The 24,754-nt window shown below is 46.2% G+C and overlaps 1 protein-coding gene across 1 annotated transcript in view; it reads left to right on the top strand.

The window, feature by feature from the left end:
• The window catches only part of MCF2L2 (MCF.2 cell line derived transforming sequence-like 2), a 304,618-nt gene extending 287,631 nt beyond the window's left edge, over positions 1-16,987 (top strand). Inside the window, exons 28-34 of the mRNA XM_065411462.1 lie at positions 2,165-2,254; positions 4,692-4,763; positions 6,626-6,712; positions 11,113-11,231; positions 13,010-13,122; positions 15,806-15,909; positions 16,887-16,987. Of these exons, the coding sequence (XP_065267534.1) occupies positions 2,165-2,254; positions 4,692-4,763; positions 6,626-6,712; positions 11,113-11,231; positions 13,010-13,122; positions 15,806-15,909; positions 16,887-16,987 (686 nt within the window). The remainder of the gene's footprint in view (positions 1-2,164; positions 2,255-4,691; positions 4,764-6,625; positions 6,713-11,112; positions 11,232-13,009; positions 13,123-15,805; positions 15,910-16,886) is intronic.
• Positions 16,988-24,754: the final 7,767 nt, after the last annotated feature.

Raw genomic sequence — 24,754 nt, 5'->3', positions numbered from 1 at the left:
CAGAATGCCGCCCCTAAAAATGTGCCCCAGCTGCCCTAGCTCACCTCCGCTGCTGCCGCTCGCGCGCCACGGCGCACGAAACAGCTGATTCGCGGGCCGCTGCTCCCCCTCCCTCCTAGGTTTGAGAGTCTGGGAGGGAGGGGGAGACTCTGAATGGCCACGGCGCGCGCGCCGCTTTTCCCCCTCCCTCCTAGGCTTGAGAGCCTGGGGGGAGGAGGCAGGGCTGGGGATTTGGGGAAGGGGCGGAGCTGAGGCGGGGCCGGGGCTGGGGTAAGAAAAAAACGGGCGGGGGGCGGCCAAAATTGTTTCTGCTTGGGGCGGCAAAAATCCTAGAGCCGGCCCTGGTCCCTCATAAGATGTTTTGGCAAGAAAAGGTGCTATAGAAGCTGTAGTTGTTAAACCAGTCACACTAATTTCTGTCCCAGGGGAAAGATGCAGTGAGAAGTGATGTTTGTCAAATAGAAATGAGGGCATAAAAAACCCCTTGAGTGTCTGAACACTGAAATGGGGAAATACAAAGAAAAGAAAAGAAAGGAAAGTGAAAGGGTTTTTTTTTTGAGGTCACTACTAAATCTCTACAGTACTGTAGTTCTGTATAGAACACTGAGATATTTATAACATTGTAAGTCAGAAACCACCATAAAACATACTGCACCCCAGTGTTCTACTAGTCCTAGGATAGCTACAAGTAGGATAGCAACAGAAAAGCCAGGGACTCCTTCCCTTTTCATCCTCAGAAGTTCTGGGGCACCGATTTTCTCAGTGGCTGAATCCTGGAACAAAAAGGTCTCTGAAATACAATTGCAATCCTGCGAACACTTAGGCCATAATTCTGGCCTTAGAATCTATGGAAAATTTCAGTGCAAATAAAACAGTTTTGTTTTCATTTAAATGTTTCTTTGAGTGTTTTGGGGGTTTTGACAAAAATCTGAAAATAACACATTTTCAGGTTTTGGATGAAAATAGAATGTTTTTCACAAAATCTCTCATGGGAAAAAGTTCCAACAGAACATTTTAGCCCTGTTCGAATGCTAAGTCCCATTGAGGCCATGTGCCATTAAAGTAAATCACATGCCTTAAATGTTTTGCTGAATCGAGGTTTTATGCACATGCTTTGCTTTACTCATATGGGTTGTGTCCTATTGATATTGATGCAACTACTTGTCTGAGTCAAGTTACTTGTGTGCTTGAGTGTCTGGAGGATCGGGGCCCAGAAACACACAGAAGTGAGCAAATTTTCTCACAAGTGTGGTCCCATTGAAGTCAGTGTCGGAGTTACTCCCCGGCCTACTTGTTCGCAGGACAAGTGTTTGCAGGTTTTCAGTCAGTTTAGAAATGCCACCTGCCTTCTGAAGCTGGCAGTTAATTAGTCCACGGGTTTATTTTATCATTTTATAAAATACTTTAAGACAAAGTCATCTGGAGGTAGGTGGGTGCAGCTTATGTCGAAATCTGTGTAAGTTGTGTCCTCTCTCCAGAACTGAATTTGGCTCCTTGAAAGAAAAGATCCAGGGCTCCAGATCCTGAGCTGATGTAAATCAGTGAAACTTCCTTGTCTTCAGTGGAGTCCTGCTGATTTACACTCACTGAGTATCAATGAGTCCCTAAATACCTTAACAAACCTGGGCCCTAGCTCTAGGGTGACCAGACAGCAGCTGTGAAAAATCGGGACAGGGGGTGGAGGGTAATAGGAGCCTATATAAGAAAAAGACCCAAAAATCGTGACTGTCCCTATAAAATCGGGACATCTGGTCACCCTACCTAACTCAGAAGTGTTTATTAGTCAGTGTTTTTCAGCCACCGTTAAATCAGTCATCGCAGAACAGTTCCAATCTTTTTTCTTTTAAAAATCCACATAACCCATCTATTAAACTGTGCCATTTTAACTGTCCCTGTTCATCTCTGTGTGGTTTGCAATTGTACTTACACTAGTTTGGTGCTAAGGTATTAATTGGTACTGGTTCCCCCCTGCAATAGTAAGGGTGGTGTATCGGCAAATGTTTTAAAAATATATTTTTCTATGCATGTCACTTACTAGATGTACATTTCCTGGCAACTGGCCTTCTTCTCCTTTTTCAACTGCTGCTTTGCTTTGGACCTGTATAACCTCCCCTGCTTACTAACCTCTAATCCTGCCTTGCACTGCATCTCTTTGTTCTCCCAGATCCAGAATCTAAAGAGAGAGAAGTTACCCGTCGCTTTTCCCTTGCCTCCTCCATCAGCACCACAGTCACCACATCTGCTCTGACCAAAGGTACGGTCATGCTGCCTGCTAAGCGAGCCTGTTTCCCCTTCCTGCTGATTGTGATATATCTACTGCCAAACTCTTATGTTTAAAGAATAAGTCTGTACATCAGGCTCAAGTCTGATATATGCAGAGGGCTGCAGAGGGAGAGTGATCAGGGCCGGAATATGTCATCTGCAGAGAGAGATAGTCCCAGCTGGGACTATGTATCTGAAACATATGCATACATATGGGACCTGATCCCCTTTCCATTGAAATCAATGGGAGTTTTGTTGTCGACTTCATAGTCGATCTGGATGAATATACCTCAAACGAGTCCCACCAATATTCACAGAAATTGAATTTGCTTTGCCTGAGTCTGCACCTGTTTTGCATTTTCTTCTTGTGAATAGTCTAACAGACACATTCCCTGGCAGGAATGTTCATAGAAACAGTAGACGTGGATAATAGACAATACGAATGGAAGTAGTCAGTTTTGAGCTCACAAATGCAAGGGTTTGCACAAGAAACATGATGGTAAGAGTCATGTTCACCCAACAGTGAGGAAACTGAAGCGTATCACCATGAGATGTGTGGGTGCATTCAAGTCACCTAGTCCTCACAACAAATCACTCCAGAACAATTTATAGGCCAAGAGCTATTTGCAGAAAGTATTCAGAGCTAACGAAGAAACTGGAGAAAACCGTAAGCTGGTATGGCCAACCTGAGCCTGAGAAGGAGCCAGAATTTAGCAATGTACATTGTCAAAGAGCCACAGTAATACGTCAGCAACCCCCCATCAGCTCCCTGCCGCCCTGCTCCCAGCGCCTCCCACCCACTGGCAGCCCCGCCGATCAGCAGCTCCCCCTCCCTCCCCGCACCTCCCGATCAGCTGTTTCATGGCGTGCAGGAGGCTCTGGGGGGAGGGGAAGGGGAGGAGATCAAGCGAGGGCATGGCAGGCTCAGGGAGGGGGTGGGAAGAGGTGGAGTGGGGGCAGGGCCTGTGGCAGAGCCAGGGGTTGGGCAGTGAGCACATTGGAAAGTTGGTGCCTGTAGCTCCAGCCCTGGAGTCGGTGCCTATACTAGGAGCCGCATATTAACTTCTGAAGAGCCGCATGTGGCTCCGGAGCCGCAGGTTGGCCACCGCTGCCGTAAGCTGTTTGCGGGCAATTCGCAAACAGAAAAAGTAGCTATATTCATTTAGTAAAATTCTTTGCTACAGTTCTAAGGGATCAAGCCCCTTATTCTTAGCACAGTTGGCTTCGAGTTGCATTGAAGAATATGAGCTAAGACATTGCCTGAGCAAAGAGATGATGAGCTCCTGAAACCTGTGCTAGTGATGCTCTGGTTGTAATGGGCATGGCGTGGAGAAAGAGCTTTTCATCTGTTTTCCTTATTCGGACTGTGGCTCCGGAGCGAGAATCCTGATTGCCGTTTTAGCTGTGGGTAGGCTGGTGCGATGTACAGTGTGACTGGGTAAGAGAGGAAATGGGAAAACATAGCTGCACAGAAGAGCAGAGAGGGGACATCATATCCCCAGCATTGTTTTGTGGATTGGCTTATTGAAGAAAACATGTATAAATGATAATGAAATATCAGTTGCATTGTTAGAGTTTTCAATCCAAAAATCGTCACGGAGATTCTAATTAAAAGAAGATTGGTGGGCAGGTTTCTTGGCCGGATGGTGAGAAATGAAACCTGATTCTTAATGATTTTAAGAGATGCAAGGCAGAGTCAATGATTTTCAATTACATATTTTATTGCTGTCAGTTACTTTAAGGAAAGATTTTGGGTGACATGCCCAAAGCATAAACTTTGCCTCGCCCTTACCCAAGTACAGAGCCAGTCAAGATTCTCATTTGCTCATTCAAGGGCCACTATTTGCCATTGTTCCCTTATCCTCCCTGCTAACAGACTAACCCCATCATATCATCTCACCTTGGGGACGTGAAGCAGGACACAGGATGACTATCAGTAAATCAATTTGCAAGGGGCACCCTGCAACCCAGAATACAATGGCATCCTCTCTTATTCAAGAGTATACCTCTGGTACATTCACTGATCCAAGGCAGAGCCGTGTTGAGGTGGCTCTCAAAGCTATGTCTTCCCTGAGACATTTGAATGGCCTAGTGCCACCAAACAAACAGGAGATGAACGTCCATAAAGTTGGAGCCAGTTACCTTTTCTCAATTGTACTTAAACTGTAAATGATCAAAGCTGCAAGAGGGGGTTTGTTTCTTAGTGCAGATCACAAAAGTGTTTTTCTTCCCCTTTTACAGAATTGCTTAGTGGGTTGCTTTGGTTTTTTGGATTTTGTTTGTTTTGTTTAGTAAATGCATTATCCTAAGCTCTTTACACTGGTCAGTTCCAGCCATTCCAGATCATGGTTCTTGCAAACAGATAATGGGAAAACATGTTGTACCTCTAACTATATTTATAATCTTGTGCATCTGCAAACTTCACACAGGTCCCCTGGGTTCTGCAGTTAAAGTCAAGAGACATGAAATAAAGAGTGATCCAACTCCCCTGGGGTTTGAAGGTACAAGTATTGGCATCATGCATGGAATTCTTCTCCATAGTTCATTGACACCATCCATCTCTCTTCATCACTGATGGTAGATTACATTAAAATCCACAAGGATTTATGAGTTTGGTGTCTCAGTTTATGCTTGTCACCTCATTACTTGAGCTATGTTTAAAGAGTCTTGTTTAGGGATGGGCCTGAATCGAAGCCCCAGGTCCAAACTCCCTTTGGGAAGGTGGTGAAGGTCCAGAATCTGGACCCAGGGCCAAATCTGGATTTTGTGGCTGCTTTCTTTCTGTATAAAGGTCAGAGCCCTCTGACTTGGTGGGGACAGAGAGTTATTCCAAAGCAGAATCTGGATCCCATTTGGGTCCTTCTTCATCTCATCGACCCAAAGTAGGAGAAATTAACTGCAGGTCTGCCCAGATGGGAACCCTGCTGACACCGTATCAAGGGAATGGCACTTAATTGGCATTAAGTGGGGTCAATGACATTCTGCCTTAGTTTGAATATAAAGTCTCACTGAGCTGCACCGTCACATTAAAGAGGAGAAGGGCACTGACAGCATTAGATAATCCCTATGCTGCATTTGACCTGTAAGCTCTAGTCTGGCCATTCCTGTCCCTTTCCACTCTCCCCAGACATCACACTCGTAACGGTAGCAGGTGGTCTGTGCATGCTGCATAGAGAGAAGGCTAGACTCAGGCATTTTTGTCCATTAAAGGTGCAGTGTTTCGTTTCATTCAAGCAGAGTTTAAGGCTATTACCCCCAGCATATTCTTCCACTGGGGAGAGACAGATCTGAATTGAACAAAGGATGCTAAACAGTTCCCAATTCAGGGAGGGCTTCGCCACCATTACTTGGACCAGCACATGCTCACACGGCACAGGGTCCCCTTTTAATGGTTAATGGCTGGCTGTGACAGAGCTAGGTCATAGAGTCAGGGGACAGGGAGGACTCATGAGCCAGGGCTATCCAGGGAGAGGTAAACTGCAGAACGCTTCCTTCATCTGTGCTGCTCTGCAGAAATCTGCGTAGGCAAGGGGTGAGTGGCTGGTCAGTGATGGAACCAATCCGATATTCGGGGCCAGCTGCCTTATCGACCCCAGCAGAGGAAGTTGGACTTCAGAGGATGGAGGAAACAATCCTGGGTACAGTCAGGGAGCTGTGGTTCAGGGCACAGATGAAATAGGGGTTGTTCAGTTTTCTTCTCCCTGGGGACTCCAGCTCCCGAGTGCAGGATCATCCTGATCCCCTACTGGGTAGCATACCCCGGCACGCTGAGTCTCTCTGAACATGAAACAATGACCATTGTCACATCTTTACTAGTGGATGCCGCTGCTTCCAAAGTGCCACGTGAGATACAATTAGTAACATTAAGGGATTGATTTTGCTGTGAAAAACCCTAAACCTCCCCAACCAAATTGCATCGATTAGGAATTATTTCATTCATTCCTGGTTGGGAGGAACAATTTATGGTTTTTATGAGTCCATTTGATAACGGTTGCCATTTGGATGGTCATTAAAAACCACCCAAAACAAACTCTAGGAGCTACAGAAGTATTGCAAATGCTTCAAGGACAGTATGTTAAGGGGAAAATAAGGAAACTTTGGAGGAATGGAATACTGCACCATTCACCTGACAGTTATTTTTCAGACAATAAATGACATCCACATTTCTCTTTGGTTTGTTCTGTTTGCTCTCTGCACATCTCACATTGCATCTGTGTTTTAGTGGAATGCCAATGTGATTGCAGCAGATAAAACTTGCTCTTTTTTTGGCAGTAAAGGAATACATTTGGTAGTGGGTCCATGTTCAGTTTTTCACTTTTAGGAAGAATCTCAGTAAGTGACAAAATTCTACTTCCTGTCACAGATGCTTTTGAGAACACCATCTTAGCCCAGACTAAATGTAATGCCGGTTCCATCACAAGACCAGTTCCTAGATCTGCTTCACAGACAGGTAAACAGAATTAAAATGTTCACAGTGCTTCATGTAAATCTGAGGGTACTTATGACTATGTTAAACAGTCTTTACTTAAGCTAAGTCCTCACTAGTTCCTCTCTCCATTCTTTTTGAAAGGAAATATTATTTCCTTTGAAAGAAACGTAACCATAAGCCCAGGTCACTGCAGAATATAGAAATAATGGACCAGATTCTGATTTTATTTAGTGGATTCAGAATAACTATTTTAAATTAACTCTGGTAAGATCAGAATCTGGCCTGAGTTATTTTATAACATCTCTGTGCTGTCTCTGAAATCCTGTCATTGCAATGTTAATTAGCAGAGAAAAGGATGGATAAGGTGATGGAGTTATTGTAGGAATCTTTATTGCTGGGAAGTCTTTAAGTATTACAGTGAACATCTTGACTCTTGGCTGTGAATGACAATGGCATGAGATCACCAAGGCTCCATCTGCCCAGGAACTTTGGGTATGTCTACACTACAGGATTAATCCGAATTTATATAATTCGAATTTAGGAAACCGATTTTATAAATTCGAATGTATTCGGCCACACTAGGCACCATTAATTCGGTGGTGTGCGTCCAAGCTACCGTAGTAGCATCGATTTCCAGAGCGTTGCATTGTGGGTAGCCAATAACATTGAATTGCCAATAACTTCGAATTGCGGCCACACTAACCTTAATTCGGATTAACAATACCGATTTTGACGCTACTCCTCTCGTCGAGGAGGAGTACAGAAATCGAATTAAAGGGCTCTTTAATTCGAATTAAATGGCTTCGTTGTGTGGACGGGTCAAGCGTTAATTCGAATTAAAGCAGCTAAATCCGAATTAAAGTCGTAGTGTAGACCAGGCCTTTGTGTGTGTGTGTGTGTGTGTGTGTGTGTGGCTATAATCTAATGTGTGAATTTAAATCAATAGTTTAGTTTATTTAGCTCAGGAAGGGGTTTAAGCTAAACAAAAAAAGCCACTCTTATATTGGAAGAAGAGTGTCCACCCAGGGGGTTATATTGGTGTAACTATATCAGAATAAATGGTAAAACTTTCCCATGTCAACAAGGCTTCTGATGTACCTTCCTGAATTGTTCCAAGTCAGACCACTCCCCATTTTAAAATATCTCTCTAAGCTTGGTTCTCCAGATCAGTGCTTCTAGCCAAACGGCGTCTGTTGCTTTGAATGATGGAAGAACAGGGTTAGAAGCGTGGCACAGCGCCTTGGCTGACCTAGCAGCTAAAGAGCCAGTAACATTTGGAAGAAGAGGGACTTCAGACAAATGTGAAAAGCTTTGGTCTAACTTTTTCGCAATCTTTGATTAATCGCTAACAGATGGAAATCAAGATATCACTCTGGTGTTCCCTCCCATTCCTTTACCTTTCTGTTCTTTCGCCTTTCCCTCCTCCCCCCATTTGCCATCTATTTGGGGGGGAAGGGGATTTTTTTCAGTAACATATAAATAAAGAAACCCTGGTTCTGGGTTTGCATTGTTTTAAACCAACTTTTGCTATAGAGTGTGCATACATGGCTGGGTCATGCATAAGTATATTGTGAGAGCATCTGACTTTGCGTCTTTTCTTTGCCATGGGACTAATTTGTGTTCAGTAGGAGTAGGGTGACCAGACATCCCGATTTTATCAGGACTGTCCCGATCTTTGCTTGTTTGTGCCGCGTCCTGACCGATGTTCGGTCGGGACGCTGGACAAACAAGCAATTTTGCCCTCCGCTCTAGCGCACAGGCGGAGCCCGGAGGGGCTTGCGCCCCCCCCCCGCCCCGACTCCGTCCCCTCCTTCCCCCATTGGATCCCTCCCCAAATCCCCACCCTGGCCCCGCCCCTGGCCCCGCCCCCTCACTGCCCCATTGGATCCCTCCCCAAATCCCCGCCCTGGCCCCTCCTCTTCCCCAAGCACGCCGCATTTCTCCTCCCTCCCAGGCTTGCGCTGATCAGCTGTATGGCGGCGCAAGCGCTGGAGGGAGGGGGTGACACCAGCGTGCGTGGCGCGGCCATGAAGAAGGTAGGGCCAGGGCGGGGATTTGGGGAGGACAAAATTGCTTGTTTGTCCAGCTTCCCGAGCCGCGTGAAGGTGGGAGAGGCCGTGGGGCGCACGGCCGGGCCTCCAGTGCCGCGCCCAGACCCCGCGCCTGAGGGGCAGAGCTGCCGCCCACTGGCCCCCTCCCCTGGGGCAGCTGGCGGCCCCCGTTCCTCGAGGGCTCCCGTGTCCCCTGGCCCCTTTGCCCAGCTGTTGCGCGTGCCGTGCCCTGCCCCGAACCCCCTGGGGCCGCAGTGCAGGGACAGGCCGCGGGCGGGTCGGCGCTACAGGCCGTTCTTGTACGTGGGGACAGACTCGCCCCACGCGCAGGGCAACTCGGTGGGGTCACAGCGGCCGCAGACTGAGCACGCCCCAGCCGCTCACTTCCTAATCCCGGGGTGCTCTGTGCTGCAGGGCAGAGCTGCCGCCTGCCTGAAATGCTGCTGTCTGAGTGGGCGGGATTGCACCAGCTGGGCACCTTCCCCTACGGGGGGAGGTGGAGACGAGGCGAGCTGGTGCGGAGGGGGGCTCCGGCGGCTTTTTTTTTGCTCTGCCCCCCCCCCCCCCGCGTCCTGATATTTCACCTTTGTCATCTGATCACCCTAAGTAGGAGCAATGACCCACAAGCTGTAAAAAGTTTGAATCTGTATCCAAGCTACCTGCCCCTCTTGGATCTATTAACATGAAGGAAATGTCTGCTGGGCCCCTGCGTGGGTTCTTCCCCCTCTCCCCCAGCATGCACCTGTTCAGAGGCTGCCCAGTGCCCTTGTGAAGAGTAGTGTCCCTGCTTCTTCTTAGTAAACACATACTCCACACCTGTCTGAAAGGGGGTGGCCATGGCCCCGCCCACTCCTCCACACCAGCCCTCAGAGTTGGCCAAGCAGGGGGCACATTATACCCTGTCCCAGATTGGCAGATTTGCCACTCCAGCATGTACATCCCAAGAGTCTCCTGGGGGACAGAGGGGGCTTCTGGATGACTGAGCCAGAATTCCTCTTGGGATATAAAATAACACGATGTCTTGACACCCCGTCGCGTGTCCGAGGGCACTAAGACGAGATGGTTGTGTCTGGGCTGGAAATCTGCCTCTCACGTTAGATCCCTGGTATTTCTTGTTGTGGCAGTGTTGGAGAAAGCCCAAGAGAATCCCATCTGGCAGGATGAGGTCACTTCTGCTTCCATGGGTGCATGCAGAAGAATAGCAGAGAGAAAGGTGAAACGGTTTCAAAAAAGAGTCATTCAGTTCAGGTTCAAGTTTTGGGCAAAGGCTGAGGCAGGGTGTGGAGGGAGAGGCAGCGAATCTGTTCACTTGTTCCTACTGTTAGTCTCATGAATGTTAGCCTGAACGCTGGCCGTTTTTCTTTGATACGTATAAATCCATGGCAACTTCTCTCCCTTTGCACCACAGTTTGCAATGGAAAGCAAGTCACCGAGGAGAGAACTTTTTTATTAATTTAAAAAAAAAATTGCTGAGTGCTGGAGCATTCCACATTAGTGCTCACTTTCCTGGTGCGGCAACTTGCCATTTGTGAGTGTTGCCCTGGAAGGCATTAGAATGGCTCAGCTGTGTGTCACAGGCTCTGTACTGCTAATAGAGATTCTCCTTTACCTGAACTATTAGTGGCCTGCACAGGAAGATCTGAGTCCAAAGCTGTGAGGTTCCAAGTGGCCATGTGCAGCATAATGACAGCAGTGAAATACTAAGTGGCTGCAGCTGTGTGGCTGTTACACATTTCTCTCTTATGACATTACAGTATATTTACTGCCATGTATAAAAGCAAGAGGAACCATTCAGTTGATTTTGCTTGATATCAGACGTACACTACCCTGATCAGTCAACAAAATGTATTCACATTAGGCATGTAAATCAGACCATCTCTTCTTGACACCTTAGCTCTGTTTGTCTCAGTGCTGTGTCAAAAGACCTGTGCCCCCTGTTGTTCTGACTCCTTTCCCTCCCTCACAACTTCTGCCTTTGGCATACGTGCCAGTTTTTGGAAGCTGTTTGGGCATAAGGTCAGCTGAAGGTTGGAGTTGGGTGGACTGTGATTCAAACCCCTTTGGCCCCAAATACTAGGCACACTAGGAGGTGAGGTAGAAGCTTGAAAACTGAAACAGACACAGCCCACCTGAAAAGCTCCTGAAAAACCCACAGTGGCGTTACAAAGTCACCATTTGCCATAATTCTCTGCTCCTTGTCCCCTGCATTCTGTGATTCTTCAACTGAAGATATTTAGCAATGTGAAATACATATGTAATATGGTGGAGGGCGTGATGGGGGGAATCTATGAACTGCCTCTTTAAATGGTTGAGTCCTCTAAGAGCGGATGCCCTGTAGTTAAATCCTGTTATTTCATTTCCTTTGCAAAGGTTGGCCCAGCAGGCAGATGCCCTCGCTAGACACCTTTGAGGATTTCGAAGCCATCCCATCCAGCACGGATGAACTCTCCAACTCTTCTGACATGGAGGAAGAGGCCAATCCTAACAATGTAATTCTTTTCACACCCGCCTCATTGTAAGCCTAGCCCGGAATGGGCATAAACTGCAGCGTTTGGATCCATGCATTTCCGATGTTATGGGGTGTTTTAATGAGGGGGTTTGGTTTGGTTCTAGGATGGATGCAAAAGTTCAGAACTGGAACAGGGTGCAGGTCTCCCTGAAGTTCAGGGTAGTTCACACATTCTTGGTGTTGGTTTGAGACCATCTTAGGTTTTCAAGAACCTTAAGATCTAAGGCTCGGCTACTGTATGTAGGTATAAGATTTAGCAGTGCCCAGAATGCCCATCCAGCCTTCACCTCTAGTATTTCACAGTACTGGTAGCACCACAGCTCTGTAAACATACTGACATGCCCGGGCATTGCTTTGGGATGCATTGAATTCTTCCCTAGGTTGTTTTGCCAGCCAGAATCACAGAAAGCCTCCCTCACTTTTAACCTCCTGATTTAAATGATGTTTAAATACATTAGATACAGAAACAGGGGGAAATAGCATCGTCCCTCCCCCCCCACCCCTATGCCTTTTTTGGTTCCCAAAACTCAGAAGGGTCTAAAAGCAACAGTTATTTTGCTTTTCTCCAAAGTGAGAAATCATCCCAATGATTGGAACAATATGTTGTCAATAATATTACACCCAAGCTCAGATATTGTCAGTTTCATCCTATAGTTGGCACTGGTGAGGCCACATATGGAGGTATTGCATCCAGTTTGGGGGCCCCCACTACAGAAAGGATGTGGACAAATTAGAGAGAGTCCAGCGGAGGGCAATGAAAATGACTAGGGGGCTGGGGCACATGACTTACGAGGAGAGGTTGCAGGAACTGGGGTCATTTAGTCTGCAGAAGAGAAGAGTGAGGGGGAATTTGATAGCAGCCTTCAACTACCTGAAGGGGGGTTCCAAAGAGGATGGAGCTGGGCTGTTCTCAGTGGTGGCAGATGACAGAACAAGGAGCAATGGTCTCAAGTTGCAGGGTGGGAGGTTTAGGTTGGATATTAGGAAACACTATTTCACTAGGAGGGTGGTGAAGCACTGGAATGGGTTACCTAGGGAGGTGGTGGAATCTCCATCCTTACAGGTTTTTAAGGCCCGGCTTGACAAAGCCCTGGCTGGGATGATTTAGTTGGGGTTGGTCCTGCTTTGAGCAGGGGGTTGGACTAGATGACCTCCTGAGGTTTCTTCCAACCCTAATCTTCTATGATTTTATGAACTATCTCAGCCCCTGCTATAAACCCTATAAATAAAGCAGTGAGGGGTGCTGATTCCATTCTTACTTATACCAGTTTTGTACTGGTCCATTGACATCAATGGGCCTTACTCCTGATTTACACCAGCATCACTGAGAGCAGAAGCAAACCCAGGAATGGAGAAAGAAGCCCTTAACTACAGTACAAGTTTATTTATTTGTTTGGGCTCTTACACAGCGCCTCTTTCTGTCGCATCTGGGAACCTCAAATTCACTTTAAAAATAAGTAAATTCAAACACATCTGGATCACCCAAACTGATGACTCAGTAAAGTCAAACAGAAACCCACTGTCAGAGTGATGGCTGATTTATTAATTGCAGCGTTTGAATAGGCCGGTGAGTCCTGCACTGAGACCTGAATATCACTAACCTCATGCGCTCACCAAAAATAAAAGAATGAAAAAGCTACAACAGTCCCAGAAGAATAAATCTCTGCCATGCCTAGCTCAGTACGTTAACCAGAAAGTCTCTCTCTTTTGTTCCTCCCTTCATAGTAACTGTACGCTGTATTGTTTCATTGGTTTTAGGGGTCCAATCTTTTACGGGTAGAAGGCAGTTATGAAACCTGTTTCCCAGAGTCTCTCACTCTAGAGAATGGAGCTTTAGTGCATTTTGTACAGGAAGGAGAAAATGGACAATGGTAAGTACAAAAGCGAAATTAGCAGTTGGAACAGCTGTAACCACATGTAGGAGGTGGAAAAACTAATTAGAAGGATCTGAAAACATCTGCAGAAACGAAACCCAAAGCAGGAGAAAACCTACAGAAAATAGAGAGAACCCCCCATGATATGGTCTGTGGCAGAGTCTAACATGGCCTAAAGATGGGTTGTTATGTACAAGGGATATATTCTCTCTGTGATACATGCACATAACCCGTTTGCACCAAGGAGATACATCGGCACCATTAACAACAAGGAGTCTGGTGGCACCTTAAAGACTAACAGATTTATTTGGGCATAAGCTTTCGTGGGTAAAAACCTCACTTCTTCGGATGCATAGAGTGAAAGTTACAGATGCAGGCATTATATACTGACACATGGAGAGCAGGGCACCATTGTACACTTATACCAATGGGACCATTGTATGCCTAGCACCTGCAGCTCCTGTTGAAGTCAAGAATTTTTGCTGTCCACTGGCTCAGCACCTCTCTGGATCAGCTGTATATTGAGGGTAGTATGAGGTTAACATGTATTTGAAAAGTTGCTGTGTCAGATGTGGAGTTTAAATCTAACCACCGAAGTATGAAACAGAGGATTTTAGTCCTGCTTCCAGAGTGAAAGGGTAATTAATCCCTGGAACAATTTACTAAGGGTTTTGGTGGATTCTCTATCACTAGCAATTTTTAAATCAGGGTTGGATGTTTTTTTTTTTAAAAGATCTGCTCTAGGAATTACTTTGGGGAAGTTCTCTGGCCTGGGTTTGCAGGTCAGACTGTATGATCACAATGGTCCCCTCTGGCCCTGGATTCTATGGATCACAACCCAGCTTTAACAAAGGGGTCACTACGAATACCCCCCATAATGAAATAATGTACTAGTAACTTTTCTGAGTCACAGCAGTGTGACAGGAGAGGCTCCTCTCATCACTCAGCAGTGGTGCTGCGTGACTTAAGTGCAGTAACCTTGGCTGGTCCCACCTAGTCCTCTTTGGCCAGTAGTGGCTGGACATGAGGCTTGGGTGGAGAGAGACATGAAAACAGAAAGGATGGGAAACAGTTGGGCCTCTGGCAGGGGTGAGGAGCACCCTTCGGAACAGAGGAAAATATACCAATGGCTGCATCCTGCTCTCACTTACATCAGTGCAACTCCATTGGCTCCATTGCACCAGAGTAACTAAGAGCGCGCTTTGCCCCCAAGGGTTTGAATAGAGCTGGAGTCAAAGGTGATGTGCAAAGTGGGGTAAGTTAGATTCCCTTGCTGTCACTTCGGCTGCGTCTGCACTATGAGCTATGGGCGTGATTCCCAGCTCACACAGACCTACTCGCATTAGTTCTCGTCAAGTGAGGATACTAAAAATAGCAGCAAAGCCCCGGCAGCGCAGGCAGTGACTGCAGCAGCACAGGCTATTGCCCTGAGTACCATAAGAACATAAGAACGGCCGTACCGGGTCAGACCAAAGGTCCATCCAGCCCAGTATCCTGTCTACCGACAGCGGCCAACGCCAGGTGCCCCAGAGGGAGTGAACCTAACAGGTAATGATCAAGTGATCTCTCTCCTGCCATCCATCTCCACCCTCTGACAAACAGAGGCTAGGGACACCCTTCCTTACCCATCCTGGCTAATAGCCATGAATGGACTTAACCGCCATGAATTTATCCAGTTCTCTTTTAAACGCTGTTCTAGTCCTAGCCTTCACAACCTCCTCAGGCAAGGAGTTCCACAGGTTGACTGTGCGCTGTGTGAAGAACTTCCTTTTATTTGTTTTAAACCTGCTGCCCACTAATTTCATTTGGTGACCCCTAGTTCTTGTATTATGGGAACAAGTAAATAACTTTTCCTTATACCAACCCGCCTGAACCCTGTTGGCACGTCCTCGGGGTGCCGAGCTTAGCACGAGAATGTCTCCACAAGCTGGGAATCATACCCCTAGCTCACGGTGTAGAAATAGCCCTAGACTCCCTGAGGCTTGGACGCCCTTAGACCTCCTTATACCCACTTACTGATGAATGATGGTCAGGAATTCTAAATTGGTGTAACTTGCATGCCAAGAGGCTGGGATATGGTGTAAGTTAGAGAGTGGCTCCCTATAATTGACCTCGTGCACTGTCCTAGTAGTTCCCTTTCCTGCCACACTCTTCTTTGACTAGTCCTGGAATGTGGGAGTTACATTCAGTGGGCCAGGTTCAGAGGTGATGTGTAGGAGATGGGGTGGGAGTAAGTTTCATGTTGGGAGTCAGGTGTGAGGGGGGCTTAGTCAGTGTCACATTCAGACTGAAGGGGATGACAACGTTGTCAGATACCGTCATCTTAGACATCTCCTGGAGCCGCCTCTGAATTTGCCCCACCATCTCAAAAACATTGCCCGGATCCAGAGCGTCAGTGCCACACACTGTGTCTTTGCAGTGAGCAGATTCAGAGACCCTGTAGCACAGTCACACCCTCAGGCTGATGTCCCTTAGCACTGGCCCTGTGCACAGGTGCCCCAGAATTGGAAGAATGCTAAGGTGAGCTTTACATCACCACCCTAGCAATCTACACCTCCCACCCCTGCTGCCCTTTGGCCATAGCTGAGGAGTTACCCCCATAACGTGCATTTTCATGAAGAACTGTACCAGTGGGAAGAGAGGTGGGGAAATGCATTGACTGTTCACTCTGAATTTCCAGGTTAGTAAAGAAGCTGGCTTCTGAGAAAAGCGATTGGGTTCCTTCCAGTGTGTTACAGCCAGCAGAAGGCGATAGTAACAGTATCCTTAGGAAGAACAATGCAGGTAATAAAGACAGTTTCTAATGGTGTTTTAAAAGCTCCCTGATTTTCCCTTTTTGTTTAATGAAAAGGTACTTTGGCACCTGATCAAACATACACTTGACAGTACAATATGTATTCAATCTAACTGTCTCACTAGAGCAGGGCTAGAGGTGGCATTTCAATCCCAGTTGGAGTTCAGGGTTCACACCCACGATCAGGGCTACGCTTTGGATTTGATGACACCAAAATCTCATGAGCTGTTGTTGCGGAGCAGGTGCTCTCACAATATTTCCACCACTTTGGGCTAACGTTTTTCAAGAAGGGCTGCCCCGGTGAGATTTCAGTCAAACCAGAACTAGAAATAGTCCTTTTCCAGTTTCGGATCTGACCCAACACCCAAACCATGGGGCAGTGATTGGATTTGGAGAGTTGCAGCTGAGCACCCTCTGAAGATCAAAACATTACATCTCTATAATATCAGGCTGAATTCTGCCCTCAGTTACATATTGTTTCCAATGCAAGATGTAACTGAGAGCAGAACCTGTCATGAGCCATTTACTTGAGATCTGAAAGTGAGAGCAAATGATGGTTTGGTTGTTGTTGTTGTTTTTCAATTTGCTAAGATTTAGGAAAGCACTTTTGAAAATTAACAAGATTTTCTTGCTGCACTTTAAGAGAAACACATGGTAGTTAAAGCTGGATCCTAATGAATCAGTGTTCCACCTAGACCAATGTCCTGCTGCTGGCACTAACTTATAACCGATGCTCCAGAAGAAAACCAAAAACACATGGTGTACCAAGCCAATTGTTAAAGGGAATTCCTTCCTGACCCTACCTGATGATCAGCTAATGCCTTGAAGCATGAGGGTTGAGATTAGGTTTTTTAAATTTTATTTTACTGCTGTGTACTCTGGGATATTAATAACAAACCCCCATATTGTAGCTTACAAGTCCTTGAGATATCACTGTAGTGACAACATGTGTGTGTTTGTTTTTCAGAAGTGTACAATGATACATGCAGCACGGCCCTGGCAGACACTGAAATGAAGGAAAGTGAGCTGGCCAGAAGCTTAACGGCAGAACAGAGGGCTGGGAGTTGAACTGCAGGACAGGTTTTCCTCAGGACTCCTTCCTCTTCTTTATTTGTTTTGGTGGATGCTGGATCAAGTCACCTTTCCCACAGCTCTGAGCTTCAGAATTCATTCCAACCTCATTGACAGGAAAGCTGCTAGGTCCACGGCATGAGCTGAAAAACTGAAGGAGCATTAAAAATTCAAACAGCATCAAAATCCTCTTCAGCATTGAACAGAAAAAAATGCTTCTCGCATTGATTATTGAACCATTTGATAGGATGTGGCCTAAATTAGGTCGACAGCAGAGTGGAAAGTTACTATGCACTCACCTTGTGGCGACATCGCTTGGACATTGGGTTACTTCAGAAGAACATGGTCACCAGTCACTGCTTCACCATGGGAATGTCCTGGAGTTTTTCCGTTCATTTGGCTCTGCTCCTGTGCCTTCTGCTGCCTCCCTTAATTCCACTGGATAGAAAATGATATCTTCAGTCATTTCTAACTGATCATTAACAGGAACAGAAAACGGCAGGGTAGTGGTGGGGGAAATACAAGTCCCGAATCAATGAAGCTTAGCGCAGCAATGGTGTGACTGCTTCCTCTCAGTGAATGGCCTTCTGTTTACAAGATCTTTGGAGGAGACGGATTGGCAACTTTTGAATAAGAGGTGGCGATTCAGGGTTAGGCAGGAACCAAGATGTGGCAACTACTGTGACATTTTGAGGTCTTTTTTGCAGTATAAACAGATTCTTTCCCCCAGTCCGTGGTTTTTGGATCACATCCCTCCACATTTGGTGCTGATAATTCCGTTGAATGCCATTTAACGTTCTACATTTGAGTAGACTGCATGCTGTACACTTCCTTTGTGTGCTGGACTCTGGAGTAGGTACGGTTCATCCCCACATGGTGTCAGACTATACTTAGGCATTTGCAAATGGGCAGGTGGGCTTTAGAAGCACTGAGGAGTAGATAAAGTGTTATTGTTAAATGCTTCTTTCCAGGATATTTTATTAAAGACTGTACCAAATCTCTGCAGCATAAGGATATAATGTAGATCTGTAAAATTCCTACAGAAATCATTAGCTCGTTCAGAGCAGGTCTGACGGCATTTGCATGGAGGCATTTTGATGCAAAATGGGAGTTTTAGATCCCACAAAGCTGCTAGTCCCTTAACTTTCGCAAACGTAAATATTGACCTAGGACTGTGAAAACAGAAAAAGACTGGCCTGAAAGAAATTACACTACAGCGCTCAAAAGGCAGTGATTGATTTTGACTAAACGAGACCCTTTTTGTACCATGATTAGTGATGCGCCGTGTAAATTAAAGGCTCTCATAGCACTAAAAAGGGAGAAAAGGCCAAACCAAAAGCAAAGCACTCATTATGAATTGTACCATGGGCAAAATAATACAATGCATTAATAATGTTTGAACTATAGTTTCATTGCAGGGACACAAGTGTTTTTCTTTGTATCGTGGAGGTTTTGGTGGCGCAATTACTATAATACAGCAAATCATTGAAGCACGTGAATAGTCCCAGCGAAGATAAAATTAAGGCACATGCTTAATTATACCTTGCTGAATTGGAGTCCTAGAGAGCGTATTGGTTTAATGATGAGTTTGACTGCAGTACCAAACAGAATGGATGCTGGCTTAGAACACCAAGTTTCTCATCCAGCCTCCAAATACCTAATGCCTTTGATTTGTGCTGCTTTCTGTTTTGCTGATTTGTGTCTAGAGGAAACACGATTCAATGGGCCAGAGCCTTCCCTCCTTTACTGAAGTCAGTGCTGTTGCACTGAGATAAGGATTTGGCCCGTGTTGTCCTGGGGATAAATCTCATTTACACTAAATAACATTCAGGCTCAATATTGCCCTGAAGAACACACAACTCCTGCTGAAGTCCACTGAAATCATATGAGCGACTTGAGGGCAAAGTTGAGTCCCTCCTCCAGTCCCCAATACAATGAAATCTTTGAGTGAAGTCATTTTCTTCCCCACAGAATAACTTCACTGTGACGTCCTTGTTATTGTCAGTAGTGTATGCACTGTCTGGTAACAGTGCTTCTCTCTTACCCCCACCTTTCCCCAAACAGTGGGGCGAGAGAGTTTTTATTGCACGTTCATGTGGAGGGGGCTTATATGAAATTGCCAAACCTAAGATTTATTTGTACTGTTATTGTTGACTTGTGGAAAGGCCAAAAATTGCACTTTGGAATCTCTCTAGATGAAAGGCTAGGAATCGACGTCATTATTGTTGTTGATCAAATATCCGACTCCCAGGAGTGGGAGCCAGCGGGGTCTGTCTTTTAGAGGACAGGAAATCAGGAATCCTTTGGGTTCTGTTCCTGCCTTTGCCTCTTGCAGTATTAACTTGGGCCAAGTCACTTACCCCCTCAGTGCCTCTGTTTCCCCGTCTGTAAAATGGGGTGATGACGTTTTGTCATGTGCAGAAGATGTCAGCTTACACACTCTCCTCACTCAGCCCTCCAATGGGGTGTCAGCAGGTGCACCTAAGGTGGGGGACCCCCGTCCTGCACCCAGTCTGTGCCCTCTTGGGCAGTGAAGCATCACCAGGTTTGATAGCTGTCTCCCCCCACACACATACCCCTTTACGTTCAAGGAGCACTAGCATAACATCCTGGCTGGGTCCTACTTGATCGCCCTGGGGCTAGTGAGGGAACAGGTTTTCTTTTCTTTCAGTGCACCAAGGCAACAAACAGTTCCCCACCACCACCTTTTTTAATAACAGTTTCTGCACATTTCTGACACTTTTTTCCTGTTTCAACAAACAGAAGTTTGTCCTGGTTTGTAGATCACACTGATACCATGAATGTACCGAAGAGGGAGAGAATGGACTAATCATTCGCTACCATCTGGCTGTGTGAATTGGATACAGCACTCAGGTTTCAGGGCTGGTTATAACACAGCTGGCCACAGATACAGCTTAGATTGACTTCATAGAATATCAGGGTTGGAAGGGACCTCAGGAGGTCATCTAGTCCAACCCCCTGGTCAAAGCAGGACCAATCGCCAGACAGATTTTTGCCCCAGGTCCCTAAATGGCCCCCTTAAGGACTGAACTCACAACGCTGGGTTTCGCAGGCCAATGCTCAAACCACTGAGCTATCCTTCCCCCTTATGCTTGATGCTCTTGCTGCATAGCAAGCTTTCAACAGTGTTTTAGCTGTGTCCATGAACCTTGCTACCACATGGGAGAGCCCAAGGCAGTTGTATGGTCCCTTCCCATCCACTTTACAAGCTCAGACCATATTTTATCCATTTTGGCCATTGCTGTGTTGTAGCTGGGTACCCTGAGAGGGCTGGTTTTTACATTGTAGTATCAACCTTAGACTGAGTTCCGTATTGTTAGGAGTTTGTAATAAAGTTTAAATGCTTTTACTTTATGAGGAGTCAAAGTTTAAGCTGACGACAATTTGTTGAGTAGATGAGCCCTAAATCACAGTCTCATCACACGTTTACGCTGTTTGGAGAAGGTGCGGTAGCTGCCAGGATGTTTAAAAATGGTGGTTCCTAACGCTTCAACCAGTGCTTAATTTGTAATGCAAGAGGTGCCAGGGCTCAAGCAATTAGGTGCTGGGGCTCAAGCAATTTTTTTAATATTTATAACTGACGCAGCAAGCCCAACGGTCCCGGGGCTATGAAGTGCCAAGCCCAGAGGTGCCGGGGCTCAGCCCAGGCAAGCCCTAGCACAAATTAAGCACTGGCTTCACCTCTCAAGGTCTCAGGCCCAGTCTATGCTATAAAAATAACCAGGCCTCAGCCTCCATAGTTTTATGGAGTAGAGACGCGGGCCCACAGTCTTGACACACAGTAGTAAATGCTTGTTGCCCAACCATATTCTAACGGTGGCTTTCATTGCCAGCATGAATCGAGATTTGTGTGGCTGGCGTTCCGATTGCTTAGCCATTTTAATAGCCAGCCTTTGAGATTTCAACCAGGCTTGGGTGGCAGAAAGGTCAGGAGCTTCCTTAAAAAAAAAAAAAAAAAAAAAAGTGCTTCAGGTCTGATTTGCTGTTAGATGATCGGAAGTATTTAAAGCAGCCAAATTGTGTATTTCCACCAGCAGCTGGAGTGGAAAGTTGTTACTAAGATTTCTTCTGCCCAGCTGAGAATTGGTACGGTTTGTAATTCTTACATATTTTCCATGTTGATGATGTATTTGTATATTGTGATTGATGAGAGATAATCAGACAGGGGGAAAGCACAGAACTCTCTTGATAAATTGCCTGTCTCCCCTTCCCCCCACACCCCGGTCAGGACAGAATGTATGAATTTATAACAACAACCGCCAAGTGTGTGAATCTGGAATTTCTGTAAATAGGCCATTCTGAACTGACACTTTGGTCTTTATAAAAAGTATAAATACTGTAGTACAAAACACTCGGTGTAGTTGGTATTTCTGTGTAATGTAAGGAGAAAAATGAGCCTGCCATTCATTTTAAATGAGAGGGGCTTAGTAAGGTCCCATCTACACAGCTGAAAAATTCATGCTTATGTTGAGTTTAGCCTGAGTTATGGCCATCACATATTTGGCCACAAAAGATATGAAACCATTTTTCCTTTACAGATCTCCCTTAATCGTGTCCCTGAATCATGTTTAGGGTGACCAGAGAGCAAGTGTGAAAAATCGGGACAGGGGTGGGAGGGTAATAGGCGCCTATATAGGAAAAAGCCCCAAATATCGGGACTGTCCCTATAAAATCGGGACATCTTGTCACCCTAATCAAGTTAAACCCTTAGAGAAATCCAAGGCTTTACGTAGCGTTCAACAGCATGGTTAAGACTCATGTAAGCTAAGACTGTAACCAGATCATGGAACAAACCCGATTTGTAGCTGGGTTCCCCAACACATTTATAAACGGGCCCCAAGCAATGTATTTGCAGTGTGTCATTTGGACTTTAATTGTGTGTTTGCAAGCTATCTGCACAGCCTGAGCCAACTGCATGGGGGAACGCTGCAAAAGGACAGGAGGTAAAAATGCATGAACTGTCAGAATTTATTAAGCCAACTAAACCTGGAATATGTTTTCCCAAGATTGTATGAGCCAAAAATTTCTCATCTCACACCGGTTTTACGCTAATGTAACTCCATTATGTGACATTTTGGGGCTTACCCAGGCCAGTAAGGGGGTCAGTCAAGCTGACTCCTTCTTGTTGTGCTTGTGAGTCGTTACAGTAGCTATCGCTGAACTACTTGTGGGCTTATGGCAGCAAATGGTCTGGGAGTCCCTGAAAGTTTCGGTCCCTCTCTTGATTACATTGAAGTGAAGGAACATCCATCCAGTGAGCAATCTGCCTTTACCGAGAGATGTTAGCCTCTCTCCCCAGCTTTGTCTGAATTGCCCCCAGCCACCTTGCTCAGTTAACCCCTTTAATTAGAGAGCAATGTCTCTTCTGCTCTGGAGAAGGTTGAAAAGACTGAATGCTGCAGTGACTGAAAGGAAAGAAGACACTGATTACCCAAGAGATTCACTTGTCAGCCATCTCCCACTCACTCACACCCTCATCACAAAACAAGGGATTCTCAGGGCAGAAAAGAACTTAGAAGTTAAAGGGGTCCAGCCACAGGATCGAGCAGTGAGGAGGGAACCGCCGCACTCACCTTTCTGGTGCAGCCCACCTTGGGCTGGATGGTTGGATGGGTCCCCCCTTTCTAGGTGCCCTAAGCAGAGCTGTCACTATCTGTCACAGTTGAGAGTTGGTGACCCCTCTGGTCTGGCTGAGTGCACTTTCTCAGGCCTCAGATCTTTGCTCTCCTGTGGTGGAATCAAGCAATTCTCTCACTTCTTTAGACTGGGCCCAGGATTGCCATATCGTGTTTATCTTCCTTGCTTACCCAACCAGTCTGACTGGGTGCGGTACCCGCGGTTCTTCCCTTTGGGAGTTGCATAAAGTGATCGGATAGCCGTCTCAGACCAAGACCAAGATATTGTTTAATCTTAACAGTAGGAACAAAGTAAAACATAAGAGCAAAAGGATTTTAAAACAACACACGTCTGTCTTACCAAGAGTCTAACCGCCCTCCTGATGGGGACCCCGTCCCCCAGAACCCACACAACAGGCTGCGGGTCCTTAGTCTCAAAAACCTATGTCTCTGGCCTTAAGGGAGTTTGTGTCTCTTTACACCTTCCTGAATCTTTTGATTTCCGCCCTTCAGAGGTACTGCCTCTTTCCTGAGGAAGCCTGTCTGGCAATCCCAGCAGGGGCTCACACCAGAGCAGCAAAGCAACTGGCTCCGGCATCCTCCCTCAAGTGTTTGCTGTGCAGCATATATCTGGATTCCCTTCCCCCTTCCTGGTGCACTCCTTGGCAATCCTACTATTGAATTCACTCAAAATATACATACAGCAAAACCCAGACCAACATATGCGAGTCATAAATTATCACAGGCAACACCATATCTCTCACACTCTCTATTTTCTGGCTATTTTTCTCTTCTATTTCTCCCTCTATTCTGCCATTTTCCTCCTTGTCCTTTTCCTTGCAGGTGTGAGGTTTAGGGGGCTGTTTTGTGACTTCCCCTCCCTATTCCCCACTTCCCAGAAGGCTTTGCACTGCTCTGGGTAAGAAGGACGAGCTCAGTGATAGCCGTGTATGGAGCACTTTTACCCTTGTTCTCCAGAAACTGCCCTGGCTCCATATCTACACATGGGCATGATTCACAGTGTTAATAGACCGATAAAACCTGAACAGTTTGGGGCCCTGTCTACCTCTGAGACTCTCTTTCACCCTGTGCTCCAACCTGACAGTTGAGCTCATCTGAGGCGCCTCTGCCATCAGACATGAACGTTGCAGGTGTGGAGACAGACTTCCCAGTGAAGGTCCCTCTGGTCTAGGACTTGCCTCCATTTTGGCCCCACAGAGCCTCAGAGTCGAGGTATAGCTCATCTCTCTCCTCAAAGGATTATCTGAGGTGCAGCGTGGGGTGAGGGAGCCAGTTGTAAAGAACGAACTGAGCTGTATTTTGTGGTGAGTTTTCCTGGGTTGATATTTGTCAGCAAGTGATGTGACGCTACGTTGTTTGAAACTTTTGATCATGTGCCCAGAGACTACATGGTGGGATGTTCTTATAAATCTGAATACAAATAAGTAAGTAAAAATAAGGTGTACGAGAGAGAGAGAGAGAGAGAGCAAAAGCAGCCTGTTTAAAAATCAAACCAACCAAGAAATCCTTCAGTGACTGTGCTCTCTGTAATACAGCCCATTGTCCACTAGAGGGTGGCAGCTCTCTTGTTAACCATACAGTAGGAGTTGGAAATACACTAGCTTAAAGCCCTTCATGGCAAAGATTTATATGGAAGGCACAGCCCAGATATTATTCCAGAGTCCCTGAACAGAACTGAGGGTGGGGTTCATGTTGCTAGAGTGCAGTAGCAGTTTATAAGTACACCAATGGTGAAATTATCATATCATCTTATGCAAATGCGGATGGTTAAATTCTCCTATTGTATAGGGAGGACCTGATTCTCTGTATGAGAATCGGAGTTATGCTGGTTGTCAAAATACAGTATTCGTACATCTCAACATGTCATTACCATGTGTTGAGGGGTGCAGCTGGACCTGGCTATGCTCTTGCCCCTGCTGGCCATGTTAAACCCAGGTGGTCACACCTCACTGAGATCATGGAGCATGATCAGGTATGCTAGTCAGCTCCCGGAGTGCTCAGGAACTGCCAGCCAGCAGGCTTTGGCCCCTCATCCCACTCATTCTCGCTGGGCTTTGTCTGGGTGGAGGTGGATGGACCTGGCTTCTTGCACCTGCCCCACTCAGTG

The sequence above is a fragment of the Emys orbicularis genome, chromosome 9 (genome assembly GCF_028017835.1).
Source record: "Emys orbicularis isolate rEmyOrb1 chromosome 9, rEmyOrb1.hap1, whole genome shotgun sequence".
Taxonomy (NCBI): domain Eukaryota; kingdom Metazoa; phylum Chordata; order Testudines; family Emydidae; genus Emys; species Emys orbicularis.
This window is presented reverse-complemented; position numbering and strand designations above follow the sequence as displayed.